Source organism: Oryzias latipes, chromosome 6, assembly GCF_002234675.1.
Source record: "Oryzias latipes chromosome 6, ASM223467v1".
NCBI lineage: Eukaryota > Metazoa > Chordata > Actinopteri > Beloniformes > Adrianichthyidae > Oryzias > Oryzias latipes.
The window spans coordinates 25564260-25581523 of NC_019864.2; the positions used below are offsets into that span (position 1 = coordinate 25564260).

The 17264-nt window shown below is 39.7% G+C and overlaps 1 protein-coding gene across 1 annotated transcript in view; it reads right to left on the bottom strand.

Moving 5' to 3' along the window:
• Positions 1–11337, bottom strand: part of cbln1 (cerebellin 1 precursor) — a 35307-nt gene extending 23970 nt beyond the window's left edge. The window contains exons 1-2 of the mRNA XM_004069759.4: positions 10670–11337; positions 9725–9844 (exon numbers count right to left, since the gene is read on the bottom strand). Coding sequence (XP_004069807.1) covers positions 9725–9844; positions 10670–10927 — 378 coding nt within the window. The 5' untranslated portion in view covers positions 10928–11337. The remainder of the gene's footprint in view (positions 1–9724; positions 9845–10669) is intronic.
• Positions 11338–17264: the final 5927 nt, after the last annotated feature.

Below are 17264 nucleotides of genomic sequence, written 5' to 3' on the forward strand. Positions count from 1 at the left end.
GTACCCCTGCCCTCGATTCCCCCTTTCTGATGATGATACTGTGTCTCTATAGCGTAAATCTTCACCGCTGTTCCAAAAGAAAAAGTCGAGCAATATCGGAAATGTCCAGCCGTATCGTTTTGAGCCAGATGCCAGCTTGAACGAGGAAAGTGAAGAGATTTATGGATGGAATCGTCTACAGGTGGACACATCAGAATGGTATACTCTAATGTTCGAACGGTAACGCCTTAGAAAGCTTTGGTTTACCTCTTTATCTCTTTAATTATCTCGCAATCAAAGCATTTTAGTAATGAGATATAGCCAACTGTGGTAGTTATGAATTGATATTAATAATCAGTTTGCCATGGATATAATTATCCATTTCAACGAGTCTCTATCCTGTTCTCTGAAGAAAAACAATATTTTTAGGATCAGATAAGTCATAAGAAATGGTCCGTAAACGGAAGCCAAGTGGCCATTAAAAACACCCCCACCATCTTTCCCTTTCTCCCCCATTTCCATGTATACAGCAATGCGCATGCACCGGTGTGACATCACAACGGCTCATTAATTCAAACAGGATTGTTTGATCCTTTAAAAGCAGAAAATACTCAGTATTTCTTATTAAATTTGTTCTCTTTTATAAGAAAAATGCAACAAGTACCTGTCAAAAGACATGATATTCATTAGAGGGGGACTTTAACGTGATTGTTACTTTAAAAAAAAACTAATTTCAGAAATGAGAGTATCATATAATAAAAAAGCTTGACTATGGACATTTGTGATGTCACAACCTAAGCAACTAATTCCCCTAAAGCATCTCCAAAAGGTCTCAGTAGCCTAAACAATCAGCAAGAAAACAGCAAATTTGACATATCCTGAAAATCTTTGATGAGAAATGCGTGCAATAAAAAATTATTCACAGAGTGCTGCAAAATAACAGGAAACTCAGAAGACATGACCCAGTGACACCTAACCCTAACCAATCAGGGTGGTGACGTATGGATGGCATCCTTTTTAAAAACAAGGAAGTGCCAATTGTTTGAAAATTGATCATAAAGGAGACATTATTAATTGGGGTTTGTCCCGGAATTTTATGACAGCAAGTCTTTCATATATCGGAATAAAACTGGGAAAGAAAAACACTGGAGCAAGATTCAAGGGATTTGCACTGCTTCGACATTTCACACCAAGCCTCTTTCAACTGTTGGTACATGCACGCGTATCTGTTAGCGACAGATCTGTGGGAACATCATATAGTAAAAGCATGTACAAAAACCCACATTCAGGGCATTCTTGAACGCACCACACATCCCCAGTGTGTATCTTCAGACTTAAGCTTTTCAGTAGCATATGTGGTAATGTACAACTTGAAAGAACTGTGAATGCAATGGTCCAGCGTGAGAACAGTCCCACCCAAACTAACGTTTATAGATTTAAAAAAACAAAAAACATTACTTAACAATAGAAAAAGATGAATATCTTCATCTGACTGTCTTTTTCAAATTTGTGAAACTTTTCTTTTGGAAAATCTACTTGAGGAAAGAAGAACAAAAAAATAAAATGGGGGTCATGTTCTTGTTTTGGTAATTTGACATCCCAAAACGAAGTGTTTTGTTTTTTGTTGTTGTATTTTTAAATGTCCCTTTGGGCAGTATGAGAAATGAAATTTGTTTTTTAGAGTAGACTGTTTTTCAACCAAATTATTTAGAAGTGCATGTTTCTAGAAGGTTCTTTACCAAATTCTGATTACCAGTTTTGGGACAGAATGATCTGCAAGTTTGTCAGTTTTTTGCGAGTCCAATTTTTGTCCATTTAATTTCTTTGATTTTTATGTTTTCCTTTTTCATTTGTTAATTTTCTGCTTGCTCACGTTCTAATTTCCTTCTTTTTCTATGGAGATTTAATTTCTCACTTGGGGATTTTTAAGCAGGCAGACAAACCACCTGCAGATTTGTGATTCTCTGTATTTGTTTGTCAGGTTAATACCTAACCGCGTAAACATATGAGCCCACTCAGATCAGAATCTGTCATCTTTGGATTCAAACATTGGAAAAGTTGGAAACATCTCCTGTCCCGACTGCAGCCTGGAGGTTCTGCTGGGAGACGACGGATTGGACTCAGGACTCTTATGTGAGCACACTACAGGGATGGGGGGGTCAGTAGCACCAGAGCTTTAAGGAAGTCAAATGCCTAAATATTTTTTTTTAAGTTGTTCGATTTGATTCCAAGCGAACAAAAGTTATAATGTTGCTTGAAAAGCTGCAAATTTCAGCAACTTTGTGAGTTTTGTTCCAGATGTTTGTTTGTTTTTTTCCTTTTTGCATGTCAGTGTCCTTATCAGACACTAAAACTTTATTTATACTGCCAACAGACACTTGACAAAGGGCTAGACAGAGCACACACTTATAGAGACAGATGGAAAAAACAAAACAGTTGAAGATCAACTGAAAATGCAGTTTGTCCGTTCCATTCTGAACACACATCTGTCTTGGAGGACAGATGCAGCATTTGTTCTTGGTGTCACATAAGGAGAAAAATTGCTTAATGTAAATAATGCTATCTCATTTTCCTGCTCCGCTGTCTCCCAGTTGTTCCCCTCTGGTTACTTATTATTTGCCTTTACTAAGGAGTCGATGGATGCTCCAGGGCGTCCAGGTCACATGATTAATTTTAAAGGTTATTTATGGACATTTAAAGATGCTCCAACTGTTCGTTTCAGCTGAGTTTTCAAGTCAGGCCTTCGATCTATATTCCATGAGTGGTTTTACTTGTTTTTGTTTTACCTTCAACACTTGTGATCAATCATTTATAGGCCTAGGTAGGTTAGCTTCAGGAAGAAACTGAACAGCGCTTGCAAGCGAATGTGTGGAATCCCCCTTTATCCATCCCATTGGATAAGAAAGTCATCACATCCACCCTAATAAAAAAAAACCTGAACATTTGAAGCTACAATGTTGGTACTTATTTAAAAAAAATTAAAGTGTCTGAAACTTTCTCTAATTAAAATATAAACTTAAATATTTTCAGGTTCGAATTTTTTGTTTATTAGTTTCAAAATTTGAGTTTCAAAACTATTTTATTTTTATCTTATTTTAAAAGTAAAAAAAAAAAAAAGATTTGAAACTGAAAAAAAGTTTTAAAAACTCAAATGTTGAGTTTTGAAACTTAAAAACAGAAAATTTAAAGCTGAAAATAATTAAGTTTATATTAAAATTAGAGAATGTTTCAGGCGCCTTCTTGTTGTTTTTTTAGCTTATCACCAACATTTCAGTTTGAATTTTGAAAAGTGTTTAAACTTACCCACTCTGATGAAAATTTCGTTTCTGTTTTAAGCATGTTCCTGTGGCATTTTTTATGATGGGGGAAATGTATATGAAGAAAATTGAGCTTAAAATTTCTTTTCTGAATATTTCTTTATTTAAACAGTAGTGAATCAGAAGGAGAAAGATCCATCTACGTCCGTACGGCTGGATAGCTTCAATATTGCTCCTCTTTTTTTTTACACCAATAATGTTAGATTGGGGGGGTCTGAGAAGCTGTACATTAGTGGGAAAGTGTGTAAACAGAGAGCTCCAAGTTATGGGTAATGGGAATGGGGGCGGGGTTGCTCTGTGCTAACAGTATCGACCATAACTAAGAAACTGTGTTCTAGAAAATGACACAGGTTTTTTCTATTTATGCTAAAAATGGCATCATTGTAGTTAAAAGACCACTGGGAACACTTTACAACAGATCAAAATATGTTTGGAGTGGGTCTGTAAGTACAAAAACATATGAAAAGTAGAAAATCTTATCAGTTAACCACTAAACAGAGTGATTTTTCCGACTTTATGTCTTTTCGATGAAGCATTAGAGCATGTAAAACACAGAAAACACAAAATGACATCTGATTATTCTGTGTGGTAATGGAAAAGCACATCCTGCAGGTTTGGATTCAAATATGAATGCACTGTTTAAGTCTGTGACTCACTGCTGTTGTGTTCAAAGAACACATTCATCAACGCCCCGTCTCCTTCACAAACCAAGCTTCTGTCATCTGCTGCCAAACTGAGCAGATTAGGGGAATCAAACCAAGCATCTGTGTTTGTGTGTCAGTCTGGATCTGTGCAGTCACACTGCTGGAGCTCGCCTTCCTTTTCATAGCGGAATCACTCTTCACTTACAGTAGATCTGCAAAACTCAGGGCTTAGTTTTGCTTAGAGAGATGTGCTGCAAAACGTCCTACCAACATTTACTGTTCAGGTGGAGAGCTGCAACCAATTTAAAGATTGTCGATGCACGGCTGACTAAAACCACAACTCCTAACACAACTATGAAGTACAAAAAGGCTGCAATTAACAACTTTCATTCATTTTAAAACATCTTGGCTCATGTTTGAAATAAATCCAATTCAGGACCAAAGACAACAATTTACTTCTTTATCTTTAATTTCACTTCTGACACTTCGTTTTTCTTTTTTATAATTGAAATATTTTTCAGTGTTTGTGTTCAAAAGACAAAAAATCAGTGTGGCCATTCTAATTTGGATGAAAATACATTTTGCCTACATTTCTATAAATTCATTCTAAATCCCTTTTATAATGTATATTCGAAATAGGTGCTACATTTATTGATACACTCAAAATAAGGAAATTACCAGCTGTGGGTACCGGATCGACTCGGGCTGCCACATCTTCTCGGGGTCCTTCGACCAATGATGACGTTACACTATTTGATTGGCTGTAAGTTGGCACGATGACGTATACGATAGTGATTGGTCAGTTACAGTTACGGTGAACGATAATACTATAATAATTATCCGCTATTCGTGAGAAACCTGGATGACTATTACACCGAAAAAAAATGTTTGGTTGTTTGGTTGTTTAGATAAAGCATGAAGAATAAATAAAAATTGAGCAAAAAAAGTGCTGTTTTTCGTAAGTAGTTTTTTAATGCTGTCAACAAGTTTTAAACGGGAAATATAAACTTTGCAATCATAACTGTTAAATCCAATGAAGTTCTGTATTCCATAATGTGGAAATCGATTAATGCTTAGGACTGTAGGCTGCTCCTTTTGATTATAGTTATCAATATGACAATGTTTTTTCTGAGATAAAAAAAGGAAAACTGACATTTGGGAGAATTAAACCAGACTGCACAGCATAAAGAAATATTGTTTTTATAGTCATACATTTTGGTCAAATTGGAAAAATAAGTTTATATTGCCGTTGTTTCTTCTTTAAAATATAAACAGAACATATTTGGTCTGTTCCTTTACAAAAGGAAACGTAAAATCGCTGAGTAGTTTGTCCAACTGGTGTTGCCGTAGGGTGACGTCAGCATTGGTCGAAGAACCCCGAGAAGATGTGGCAGCCCGAGTCGATCCGGTACCCACACCAGCCAATAAGCTTTACGAAAATGTAACTTGTCATTTCAACTAGAACATTTTATGTTTGTAAATTGTACGTGAATGAATCATGTCGTTTGTACGTAAGAATAATCAATTTATTAGTTACTAATTCCATTTTGATCCAACATGATACCATTAAACTGGATTATGCCTGTATAGAAAACACCTAAAACCAACAGCAAAGTACGCACATTTGCTTCTGACATGAACTGTAGGTGTCTGTCCATAAAGTTGTTGGCATCACCGGATGCAGGATCTCACAGGATCCAAACAGAGTTAACTCTGGTCACATGATTCGGTGAAGTCTCTGCATTTGCCAGAACAGGAATTCAACATCGTCAAAGCTCATTTAACTCAGCAACATACAACATGTTGTTCAACTGCTGGAGCATAAAGGGTAACTACACTCAAAAAACGTTCACTTTGAATGAACATAAAAAAATTATGGAAAGGATTTCCACATGATTAGATTGCGTTACTTGAACAAAAATGAATCATGTTGGTCCTACTTAATTTATTTAGGTTGGCTCAACTTAATGTATTTAGGTTCAAACTAATAAATTTAAGTTGATTCAATTTAAATAGAGCAGTTGCACCCAACTTTAAATTGATATTGTTGCTCACTCTAAAAAGTTGATCCAATTTAATTGAATCACTTCAATTGGTCACCTAAGTAAATTAAGTTTATTTAACTTGAATTTCTATTTATTTCTTTAATTTTATTTATTCATCTGTAATTGATATGTTGTTCCAAAGTTACAACCAATGGGTCTTTTAATTTTCACATCAAAGGCATGAATTACCCAGCAAAGTCCCACATCACAAGACAGGAGCTCAATTACCGCGAACTCTGTGTTAAGTATTAGAACATTAACAGTTTGCCAAACAAGGGGGTTGGTCATCATCCTCTACCAAACTTTAACTCATGGTGCAAAAAAAAAAATAAACATAACAGTTTAAATCACTAGTTAAAACAGAGTAAAACAGCTAGACAATAAAACCCATGGACAAAAACTCACACTTATACCCCAATCTGCCCAGATAGACAAAGAAAATGGTATCCCACAATTCCTTGCGATTACTAATGCATCCAATTTAATGGTATCATGTTGGATCAACGTGATTGAAATTAGTAACTTTTAAATGGATTATTTTTATGTACAATCGACATGATTCATTCACGTAAGATTTACAAACATAAAATTTTCTGGTTGAAATGACAAGTTACTTTTTCGTTAACTTAATTGGCTGGTAATTTCCTTTTTTTGAGTGTAAGGTTCAAGTACAACCACACAGAAGGTAAAGGGATCCACAACCAAAGGAGGATAGTCATGCTCTAAGATGGCCGGATATTTACAGACTGTGCTGACTAGCTGGCTAGACTCTTGGCCAATGTCTTCAACCAGGTGCTGGCCCTGTCCCACTGTGTCCATCATAGTCCCATTACCAAAGGGCTCTCGCATCTCCAGCCTGAAAAACTACTGGCCGACAGCCCCCACATCAGTTATGAAGTGCTTCAAAAAACTGTCCTTAATAGGAAAACATCAATGAAGCTTAAACACTACCCAGTTTGTTTATGGGAGGGGGGCCTGAATCACAGAGGATGCTGAATCACAGCCCTTCATCCTGGACTTCCTGGAGAGGCAGAGGAGCTTCATGCTCTTTGCGGATTGTAATATGGGGTTTAACGCTATTCTTTGATCAATTTAGCAGACAAGCTGAAGAACTAGGGGCTCCATACTCCACCTGATCATAGTCAGAAGGTCACAGCTCACCAGCTCCCCTCAGCGCCGTGTTCTGAGGCCCTGCTCGTGCTCACCAAAGCATCAGTGCTGTGAAGTCGACCGTGGTGGTACTCATCAGGAGGTGATTGGTCAGCTTCTGGGGATGAGGTGGAGCAGCTCTCATGGTGGTGAGAGGAGAATAACCTGCTCCCCCACGTAAAGACCGATGAGCTGATCATTGATAGCAGAAGGAAGAAACAGACTCCACCTTCCATCAGAGGGGACTGTGTAGAGAAACGGTTCTGTTCTGGTTCTGTTCTGGTGGGAGTCCAGATAGAAGAGGATCTGACCTCTGAGCAGCTGAAAAAGGCCCAGCAGAGACTATTTCTAAGAGCCCTGAGGGAGAATAACAAAACTCAGAGGTCCTTCAACCAGCGCTCCAGAGAACACATCCTATTGGTGTTAGGTTCACCAGTTTTCATGCAGCAGTTTTTATATAATACAAATATATCAAACAATTTAGAAATCAAGATGATCTTGTGAGTCAGAGATAACTTTTTTCATTTTTGTATAAACACAAAAAAATTCAAATGAGGACAAAAAGAAATGTAGGTTTACTGAAAAACTACACGGCAAAAGAGGGATGTAAATAAGACAGATGAAAGTAATTACAATTTAATTAATAAATAAATATATGGGTAAAACCTTTAAAAGGGGGAAAGGTAGAGCATCTCAAAGATACGCCTCTATGTCTGAAAGGTAAAAGAGTGGATGGGAAGACCTCAGATAGGCTGGACTTTATCTGTGAATCCATCATTGTAGATGACCTGAGGCCTTCATGAATGATCAAGCGCTCCGTAAAATATCACTTACAAAGCAAAGCTGGAGCTTTTTAGATTTTACTGTGCCATGTTTTCCTTATTAATTCTAAAAAGACACTTTAATCTCAAACAAAAAGACCAATACATTTTTAACAGACATCTAATACGTGGTAAAGCAGCATATGTGTTGATAACAGATCCAGCATAAATGAAATCATGTACATTTTTGGAAAGTGATACATGAATAAATTCATAGCTTTTATGTTTCGTCATACCAATTACACTTGACTTTTTATGTCTTTTTAAACCAAAACAACATTAAAAAGAGAAACTACAGTTTTTATAGTCTAAAAAAGCCTTCTAGGTCGATGTTTTCCACCCACCAACCAGAGTTGCTGCTTGAGCTTTGAGACATCCCATAAATGCTTACTAGTGTCATAAATATAGATATGACATGCTTTAGAATGAAAAGCAAAAGGGAAAGAACCCATAGAAATGCTGAGGACGTCTTTTAGAATAAAAATATTCGACTTGAAGGTAAAGAGAAAAAGCACCACCCATTCCAGCTTCTTTAATAAACCACGCCCATTTGAGAAAAGCCACGCCCATTTGTTTTCTCATTCTCATTTAAATGGAGTATTATTTCGATATTTTAATTGTTCTGATGTTCAGATATTTCAAGGTAGCCTTTGATTTTGTTAATCTAAGCAATGGTTTTGTGCAGCAATAACCTCAGGCATGAAACAACGCAACTGCCGCTCGGGACTCTGGGAGCTCATCGGTTTTTATCCCTGAAATGTGGGGAAATTGTGGGTGTGGCTCCCCCTTGTGACGAACTGAGTGTGGCTTTTTCTTAAGCAATAAAACACACTCATAAAAAATAAATAAATAAAATGTGTTTTTCTTTTAACTCAGAGGTTTCTGTGTTTCAGTTCCTACTGAAAATAAGGCGACGCTGAATGATGGCATAGCGTTTTTATAACAACAAAATGTGGAGAATATTGCTGCGTTAGCTACCGTACTCGGACAGATGATTAAAAATGATGCTAACTCTTTGTTCTCTGTAATTCCTCCGACATTCTGGTTTTCCTCTTCACCCCCAGACCCTCTAACTATCCTCACATCTGCTCTCCATTTTTTTGCCGCGCCTCAAAGGCGATCAAGCAGCATGAGTTTTTCCCACAATGAGGATTGATTCGGCGAGACGGTGTGCAAACGAGTGCTTAAGCCGTGAACTTTTTTTATGATAAAATGATGCAATCCAACCTGCAACTTCACGATGAGGCAGACCTAATTAACTCGGTGCCATGAGTCAAGTGTTGGCCATCATTGATGCCAAACAGCCAACTTAACCCTCTTTCCCCCTTCTCCAATCCCTCAGTCTGGTTGTTGTTCATTAATACAAGCCTCTAATAATAACATATAAGTAGCAAAACATGATGGCAGAACCCCCGGGGGAGCCGCAGCATAATTGTACAACCGTTTAATTTGCAAGAGATGCATTCATTAAAGGGTGGGTGGCTCATTCTGCATCATCATGTTGTACGCACAAATGTGCATCCCAGAGATTCTGCGGGGGCATTCTGCGGGCTGTGCACAAGCCCGTGACAAATTAATAAACGGTACCAAGTGCTTTCTGCAACAACCCTTCACCAGCAGCTCTCTGCGCTCATTTTCTATGCAAAAGAGTTAGGAAAAACCTGCTTCTGTCCCATTCCAGTTCCAACAAAACCAATGCAGAAGAAGCTGATGCTCAACTTTTCTGCTGAGGGAGAAAACAGACACGCACAAATGAACAGAACAGCTACCTGTATGGTCTGGCGGTTGTAGACTTTGACTACATGGAAGTTAAAACTGTAAATCCCTTTGCGCGGCGCAATGAAGTTGCTTCTCTCCTCGTCGAAGTTCTTTCCAATGTTTACTAGAACCTGGAAATACAGACCAGAGGGGGAAAAAAAACATTTTACTTTATTAAAACATTTTTTTTTTAAATTGGTCAAAATTCAGTATTATTTAATAAAAAAATCTTTCAAACAGAACTATCCCTTAAACTGCAACTTAACATGGGAAAAAAGGTGATAAAAGTCATTTTTCTGCAGACAATTTTAGCATTTCAAAGATTTTGGAAACACTAAGTTACTAGTATAAGACATTTACATTTTGGAGTTGTAGTTTTGCAGTAGACGGCCTCAATAATTAACTTCTTGTGTTTTTCTGTCAGTTCCTAAAAAAAGAATTCATGGAATTATAAAAAGTAAAGGTTTTATGTAAATTAGTGCTTTTATTTTTCTAGATTTATTGGGGGAAATGGAAGAACGTCTCTGGATTAAAGCAGAATTAAACATTAAAAGTATAACTGCTGATGCTTCTCCTTAAGTTTATCCAGCTGCCGATAACATTTTATTTATGTCTATTCCAGCTGGAAAAGTTGATCTTATTTAAATCATATTCCATTTAAACTGTAATGAATTAATTTCACATTTTTCTTTTAGAATGGTTTAAAAACAAAGAATAAAATCGTATTTCATACAAAATAAAAAGGGTTTGTTTGGTTTAAAATTTTTAAGGAGTATAAAACGTGTTCGCCGATGTTTTGTCAGTAATCCCGTAAAAGTTCACGCACGTGCCACTTTCGCGCGTACTCGGGACATCTAAAAGACCGACATCAAAGCTGAGCCTCTTCTGTTTCTTTTATCTTCCCCGCACGCGCCAACTTTGCGTTCAAACATCTTTGTTCCGGTTTTGCTTCATACCCGGTCGAAGTAGATGACCATGGTCCGGTTGCTCATCTCGGACGGTTCATGGTTGGTGTTCCGGACTGCGGAGAACGCAACCTTCGCGCTCCCGGAGCGCACCGAGATCCCGAGCGCCGTGCCCGTGGGGTCCGAGGTCGGGTTGGAGTCGCACACGACCAGACACTTCCCCTCCAGGACGATGGGTTCGGTCTCGTTCTGGGCCCGAACCGGGCTCGCCGTAAGCCAAACGGCACTCAGCAGGCAAAACGCCAACATGCCGGAGCGGAGAGGCGAACTTCTTCTCCTCCTCCTGCGCGCAGCTCCGCCGCGGGTCTGAACTCCTCTTCAGAAAGAAACAAGTGGGAAGTTTCCCGCTGTCCCGGTGAGCCCGCTGGCAGTCGGGACCCGTCCTCTTCTGGGTTAAAACAGCCTTTGGTGAAGTCCTTTAAAAAAAAAAAAAAAAAAAAAAACACCCGTGTGTTCCAGTTTTCACCTGTTCTCCTCTGGTCCCACTCAGAGAATATCGCGCCGCGCGGCCCCCTGCACGAGTGACGAGGCAGCAGAATTCATAGCGCGCGAGCGGCAGCTTCGTCTGCTCTCCCGCGCGCACCTAAATTATTGATATGCGAGATATGAGAGTTTCAAACACAAAAGACTCGTCGGGCGGGGGAGGACAAAGATGCCCCCTCCACGCGCACTCTTCTCCTCATCGGACCCCTCCCTCTCCTGGTAACCGAGCCTCATCATCATGAGTTTCCAATCACCGCATGCTGACCGCGGCCCCGCCCCGCCCCTCCAATTCACTGCCTTTCTTTAACCAATCTCTTTCTTTATTTTAGTCAAAACGGGGCCTTCCTTCTCTTTTGTCTGAGCTGAACGAGGTTAAAACAAGAACTCTATTTGTAAATATACAGCGAGGGGTCACATGACCCAACTGGGCTGATTTCAAACCAGTTTTTGACACCAAACCAAATTCCAGCAAGTGTGTGAATGTTTTCCAATGAGTTGCTTTAAAGCCAATTTTTTTGCTCAGTGGGTGTGGCTACCTCAACCAGTTATGATCATTGGCTATCAATGAGAACTGGAACTAGCGAGGGTGACGTCCCACATACTTCCTGTTTGGAACATGAGGGGAGGGATCACTCACTCCAGTCCTCAGGTACAGTCAATGGGTATGACTTAGTCATGAAAATGTATGAGCAAGTTCAGAAAATATTGCCAGTTGTTGGAAGACATTTAGTGAAGCATCTTTGGATCTGACAGAGACTTTGGTCAGAACAATTTTAGCGCAATTCAGATCTAAATCTAGATAAAGATTATTAGACAATTATTTTGGAGATTACAAATTCAAAAGTGGCCCCACACAAATTTATAAGTAGTACGGACCAGTCGCCTGATACACACAGACATAACCACATTTACGCACAGATAAGTTACAAATGCACGAGGGTTGTAGGATTCCTTTCACAACTTTAGATTGGTATGTAAATGATGCGTTTTCTGAACAATTGCTTTGAACTTAGATTGTGAATATTTTCTAATAAAAACTAGACATTTTTTCCAGTTTCTAAAACAGGTATTCCCTGTTAATTATGGTGTATAAAAAGTTAGTAAATAGGCATCTTTAAAACACTCATCACTTATTTTTTTAAAGCTTTCCAGATCTCACCACTGCGTAGGAGCCGTTTTGAATCTATAGTTAGTTTTAAGCTGGTGTAATTTCAAGTTATGCATGCATAAATTGTGTTTTTTTGTGTTTTTTACATTTTTAATATTCAATTGTACACGTGAAATACACAATTGCAAGTACAGTCAGTTACTTACAAAAACGTATTGTACAAGTAACAAATCCATTTTTTCATTCACACGAATCCAGTGGGACTAATTTCTCTCCATAATGAAGAGCCAGCAACTGCTGCAAAGTGATAACAAGCAAAACTTGGATTTGGAATATCAGATCATCTTAATTGTAAATTTCTAACAATAGAACAGAAAAAAATGGTCCCAAAAGAAAACACCAAAATCACATTCTGCTTCTGTTAACTTCACTTTGAGGAGTTGCCATAGCAACACCTGAATGTAATTGATAGAGATAGGATGACGCTGGCAGATCCAGCCCTCTTTAAGTCAATGATCTCTCTTTAACTTCAGTTTTAAAAGGTTTCTGGGTTGAGGACCGTGACAGGATGAGGGAGGAGCACCGACGCTCCTCCCTCCCACCGTGTCAAATGAGGCCCACCGGGAAGCAAAGCAGCTGGGACTCAAATGTGTCAGATGCCTTTGTTTTATCAAGCAGCTTTTTTATTTTTACTATGAAATAACATTTGAACTTTCATCACAAAGTGTTTCATCTCGCAAGCGTGACACTTCCAGCTCAACATATTAGCATCAATGTCAGAAAAATATGGATCCATCACATGTAAAACCAGATTCTGCCACATCAGCGCCCCTCACAGCTTCCCATCTGTGTTGCCTGAGCACACGAGCGCAGCAATCCAAAAGCTGACATGCTGAAAATTAGCCCTTCAAACTGCCTTGTACAAGACATCCGCGCAGAAGCAACTTCTTTTCAGCCAAAACGTCAGCAAGCCACTGGACAACATACAGCAATGACAACTCCAAGTTACTGACTTTTAAATTTTCCAGCAACTTGACGACTTTGCTCTGTGTAATTCCTTATTTCTTTCATGCCTTTGTTTTACAGAATACAATAAAACTGGACTGGTGACGTGTCCAGGATGTCCTGCCTTCGCCCACGAGTGACTGGGAAAGCAGCCCGTGCAGCCCCGTGACCCCGAAAGGGACAAAACTGGTTTAGAAGATGATGAATGAATGAATGAACTATAAAATGTGAATTTTGATGTCTTTAATCCTTAGTCGTAGATGTGTAATCGCGCCTCTAGCCACTTTACTGCATTTGTCTGGGATTTTCTTTGCTCCATCCATCCTTCCTGAATCTATAGGTGGTGTAATTGTGGGCCTTACTCTTGGTGGTGAAGCTGCCTTCCCCTTAAAACAAAATTTTCGGGCCTCGTTATTGCCTTTGCTCTGTGTTCGTCAGTGTTCCTTTAGCGCGGTTCTCACCACTGTCTTCATTATGTTGTCACTGGAGAATTTTTTCATATCTGAAAATGTTTGGAACTCCAGGAACGTAATGTTGGGAATAGTGTGTGTTTTGTGTTTGGCAAAGGGTAGCTGTGGCTGTCGTCACAACTGCCCTTGATAAGGACCGTTTGTTTTTTAGGGGACAGGTCATAGCGAGCAGTTAAAGGGCCTACTATCACGCTTTTCTTAAGCCTTTTAGAGTAAACTAGATGTATATCCGCATATATGATGAAATATTACCTTTGGCACACTAAAGAAGGATTTTCTTTTGCAGTGTCAAGGAAACAAAATACACCTCTGTTTTAGATGCGGCTGCTCCTGTCTACAACCCTCCATGGGCCTTGACAGCCCAAAATGCTGCAGCTCTCGTGCAGGTCAAGCCCCGGACTGGAGGCTTAAGACATTCAGGAAGACCTGTTAAAACCAGAGAAACAGGGAGACCATTGTCCAACATTTAACCCCTTACTCCATAGCGCCGTCTTCATCCTGATAAGCTCTGTAACTGCTTCATTGTTCTTCTGAAGTCACATCTGGGCTCTCCGAGAATGGTTTCCTTTATTTCTAATAAATGTAAATGTCCAAACACCTCAACCTGGGGCTTCGGGCTTCGTACCAACACTCACCTATGGTCATGAGCTATGGGTCATGACCGAAAATACAAGCGGCTGAAATGAGCTTCCTCCGTAGGGGAGCTGGGCGCTCCCTTAGAGATAGGGTGAGAAGCTCGGTCACCCGCGGAGAGCTCGGAGTAGAACCACTTCTCTTCCACATCGAAAGGAGCCAGTTGAGGTGGCTCGGGCATCTAGTCGGGATGCCTCCTGGATGCCTCCCTGGAGAGGTGTTCCGGGCATGTCCCACTGGGCGGAGGCTCCGGGGAAGACCCAGGACACGGTGGAGAGACTATGTCTGTTGGCTGGCCTGGGAACGCCTCGGGGCCCTCCAGAGGAGCTGGAGGAAGTTGCTGGGGCGAGGGAAGTCTGGGCATCATTGCTTAGACTGCTGCCCCCGCGACCCGGTCCGGCTTATGTGGTCCCCAGATAAGCAGAGGAAGAAGGATGGTAAATGTTCAAACACCTTGCTTTCATCTCCATCAAACATAAGTGATCCTAGTTAACTCATGATGTCGTCCAGACTTAGCCAGCCATCTGGACTTGAAATCCCCCTTTAAGTTTCTACAGATTCAAAGCTTTTTGAGCTCCTTCAGCCCAAAACCAATTGAGCTTTAAAGCTTTATCAGCAATTAACCTAAAGGAAAAAAGTTGGTGAAGGAAAAAGAAATCTTTTTTTAGTCGCTTGACATTTTCTATCAGGAACAAAACATTAAACAGCTTCAGTTCAACAGCTAACAACTCCTCACAGTCACTCCACTAAACATGACGTAACTCTGACATTCAAACCTGCGACTCAAAGTGGTGAAAAACAAAATGTTTCATCACATTGGCAGTGATACACAAATTCTATATTAAATCAGTATTCCTGACACAAAATTCCTTCTGCATCTCTTGATGTCTGTTTGTTCCGTCTCTACCGGCTCCCACGTTTTTCCTCTCCCCATCTCTGCTTTCTGCCTTTACCCCCGTAATTCCTGAGGTGTTTTTTTTTTTTTTTTATTTATACTTTTTCACTCTCTCAGGGGTTTCCCTTGGCGCCCGACAGAAGCTGATGGTGACTGAGAAGACTCGTCCCTGATGCAGACGCAGAAGACAAGCACCATCCATTTGGTCTCCCTCTCTGTTACACACCTGTTCAAATTCAGTAATTAATGAAGTTGGTCAAAACTAATATTTGATTTCCACTGACCCCCGATGAAGCAAAGGATTCACCTAATACTAAAGAGAGATTTTGCTTGATTTAGAATTACGATTTAAAAAACCCTGGTTCACAACAAATTGGTCTTTCAGTTCTGGTTCATTAACCTAAAAATGAGCTACATTTACCAGCCCACACACACAAACATCTTCTGATTTAGAGAAAAGTAGAAATCTCAGGTCCTACAGTTTCTTACAAAACAACACACCTACACACAAGCACACACGAAGGGTGCTCTAAGACAGAGCCAGTCTTCCAGAATGAAAAACACACACAGGAACCCAACCAAGTAGACATCGAGGGAGCAGGTTCACCCAGGCATCAGTGGGTTGTGCCGTCTGATGATCGGTGTCTTCCCTCCTGAGACCTGCATGTGTGTGTGGGTTTGTGTGGGTGTGCTCCTGCCAGCATGCATGCACCACACCAAACGTACAGAACCTCCTGTTTCTGACGAATGAGGACAGGAAGAAAACTTCCAGTGGGCTCATCCCTACTTTCTACTTGACTAATAAGCTGGACAGTATTTCACCACGGAGTGACCCTGAAAGGGCATCAAACTCATCCGAAGCTAAATGTGTGTGATTTCAACTATTCCACACGATGATTCCAGCTTTCCTGTTTGCAGACACCACTCTGTCAGCCCGCACACTGCCTAATCCGAGGGAATGAATGCAGATGGAAGCCCAAACACACTGCATTTTTTAATTTTTAATGTTGCATGAAGCAGCTTGATTATTCATGCCTTAACTCCAGTATGGATCAACTCAGGTTAAAATAAAAAACGGAGTGAGTTTCATCTAGCAGATGGTTTTAACACAAAAGACAGCTTTGTCAGAAGCAAAACAGAGAAGGAAAAGTTATGCAGACTGTACAGTGAAGGCACGCTTCAATTTAAACTGTTGACCTCCATGAAGAGGATAAAACCATGGCAACCATGCCTGTCCTTGTTTGTCATGTCGATACCTAAAAGTGCAATTTTTCTTAAATTTTCTTATGAACCAATATTCTTTCTTGCCACGTTGCATAATCACTTTAAATGTCATGTGTATGGGCTCAGCGTGGGATGAGCAGGTTTTGTATTAGTGCCACTTGAACTATGGTCCATAGGGGCTTGCCATATGAGCTACCTATGACATCAACAAGCCACTACCTTTCACAAAAAGAAAATTGCAAATATTGTACTTCTTTTGTGATGTTTATTTTTTGTGGACAGCACTGTGCATTACATTCTGTATAAAAAGTGCTCCATAAATATTGGTTAGTTGATTGATTTATGATTGAACACAATCCTATGACTGTTCTAAAGCTAAGGATTTGACAACCACCTTTCAATCAAAAGTCTTTTGATCCATTTTCCCAGTAGTCTTTTAATTATGATCGCGTCATTTTTGGCCAAAATGTAAAGAACCTGTGTCGTTTTCTGGGACATAGTTTGTGCAGAGCAGCAAGAGTTCAATAGAAGTTCACATCTAAACTGTGGGTGGAACGTTTGGTGCTGAGTAAGCCCACCCCATTTCCCATCACTCTTAAGACATCTATTATACCAGTAAAAAACTAAAGAGGACTACTTTTCAAATTGTACCTAATGTGGGTTATTTTTAAAACATAAAATAGAACTCCTGCAATAAGCAAATTAGCAATGTACAAAAAAAGGTGTTTTAGAGACAGTGTAAGTGGTCATAACACTGGCGTTAATGAG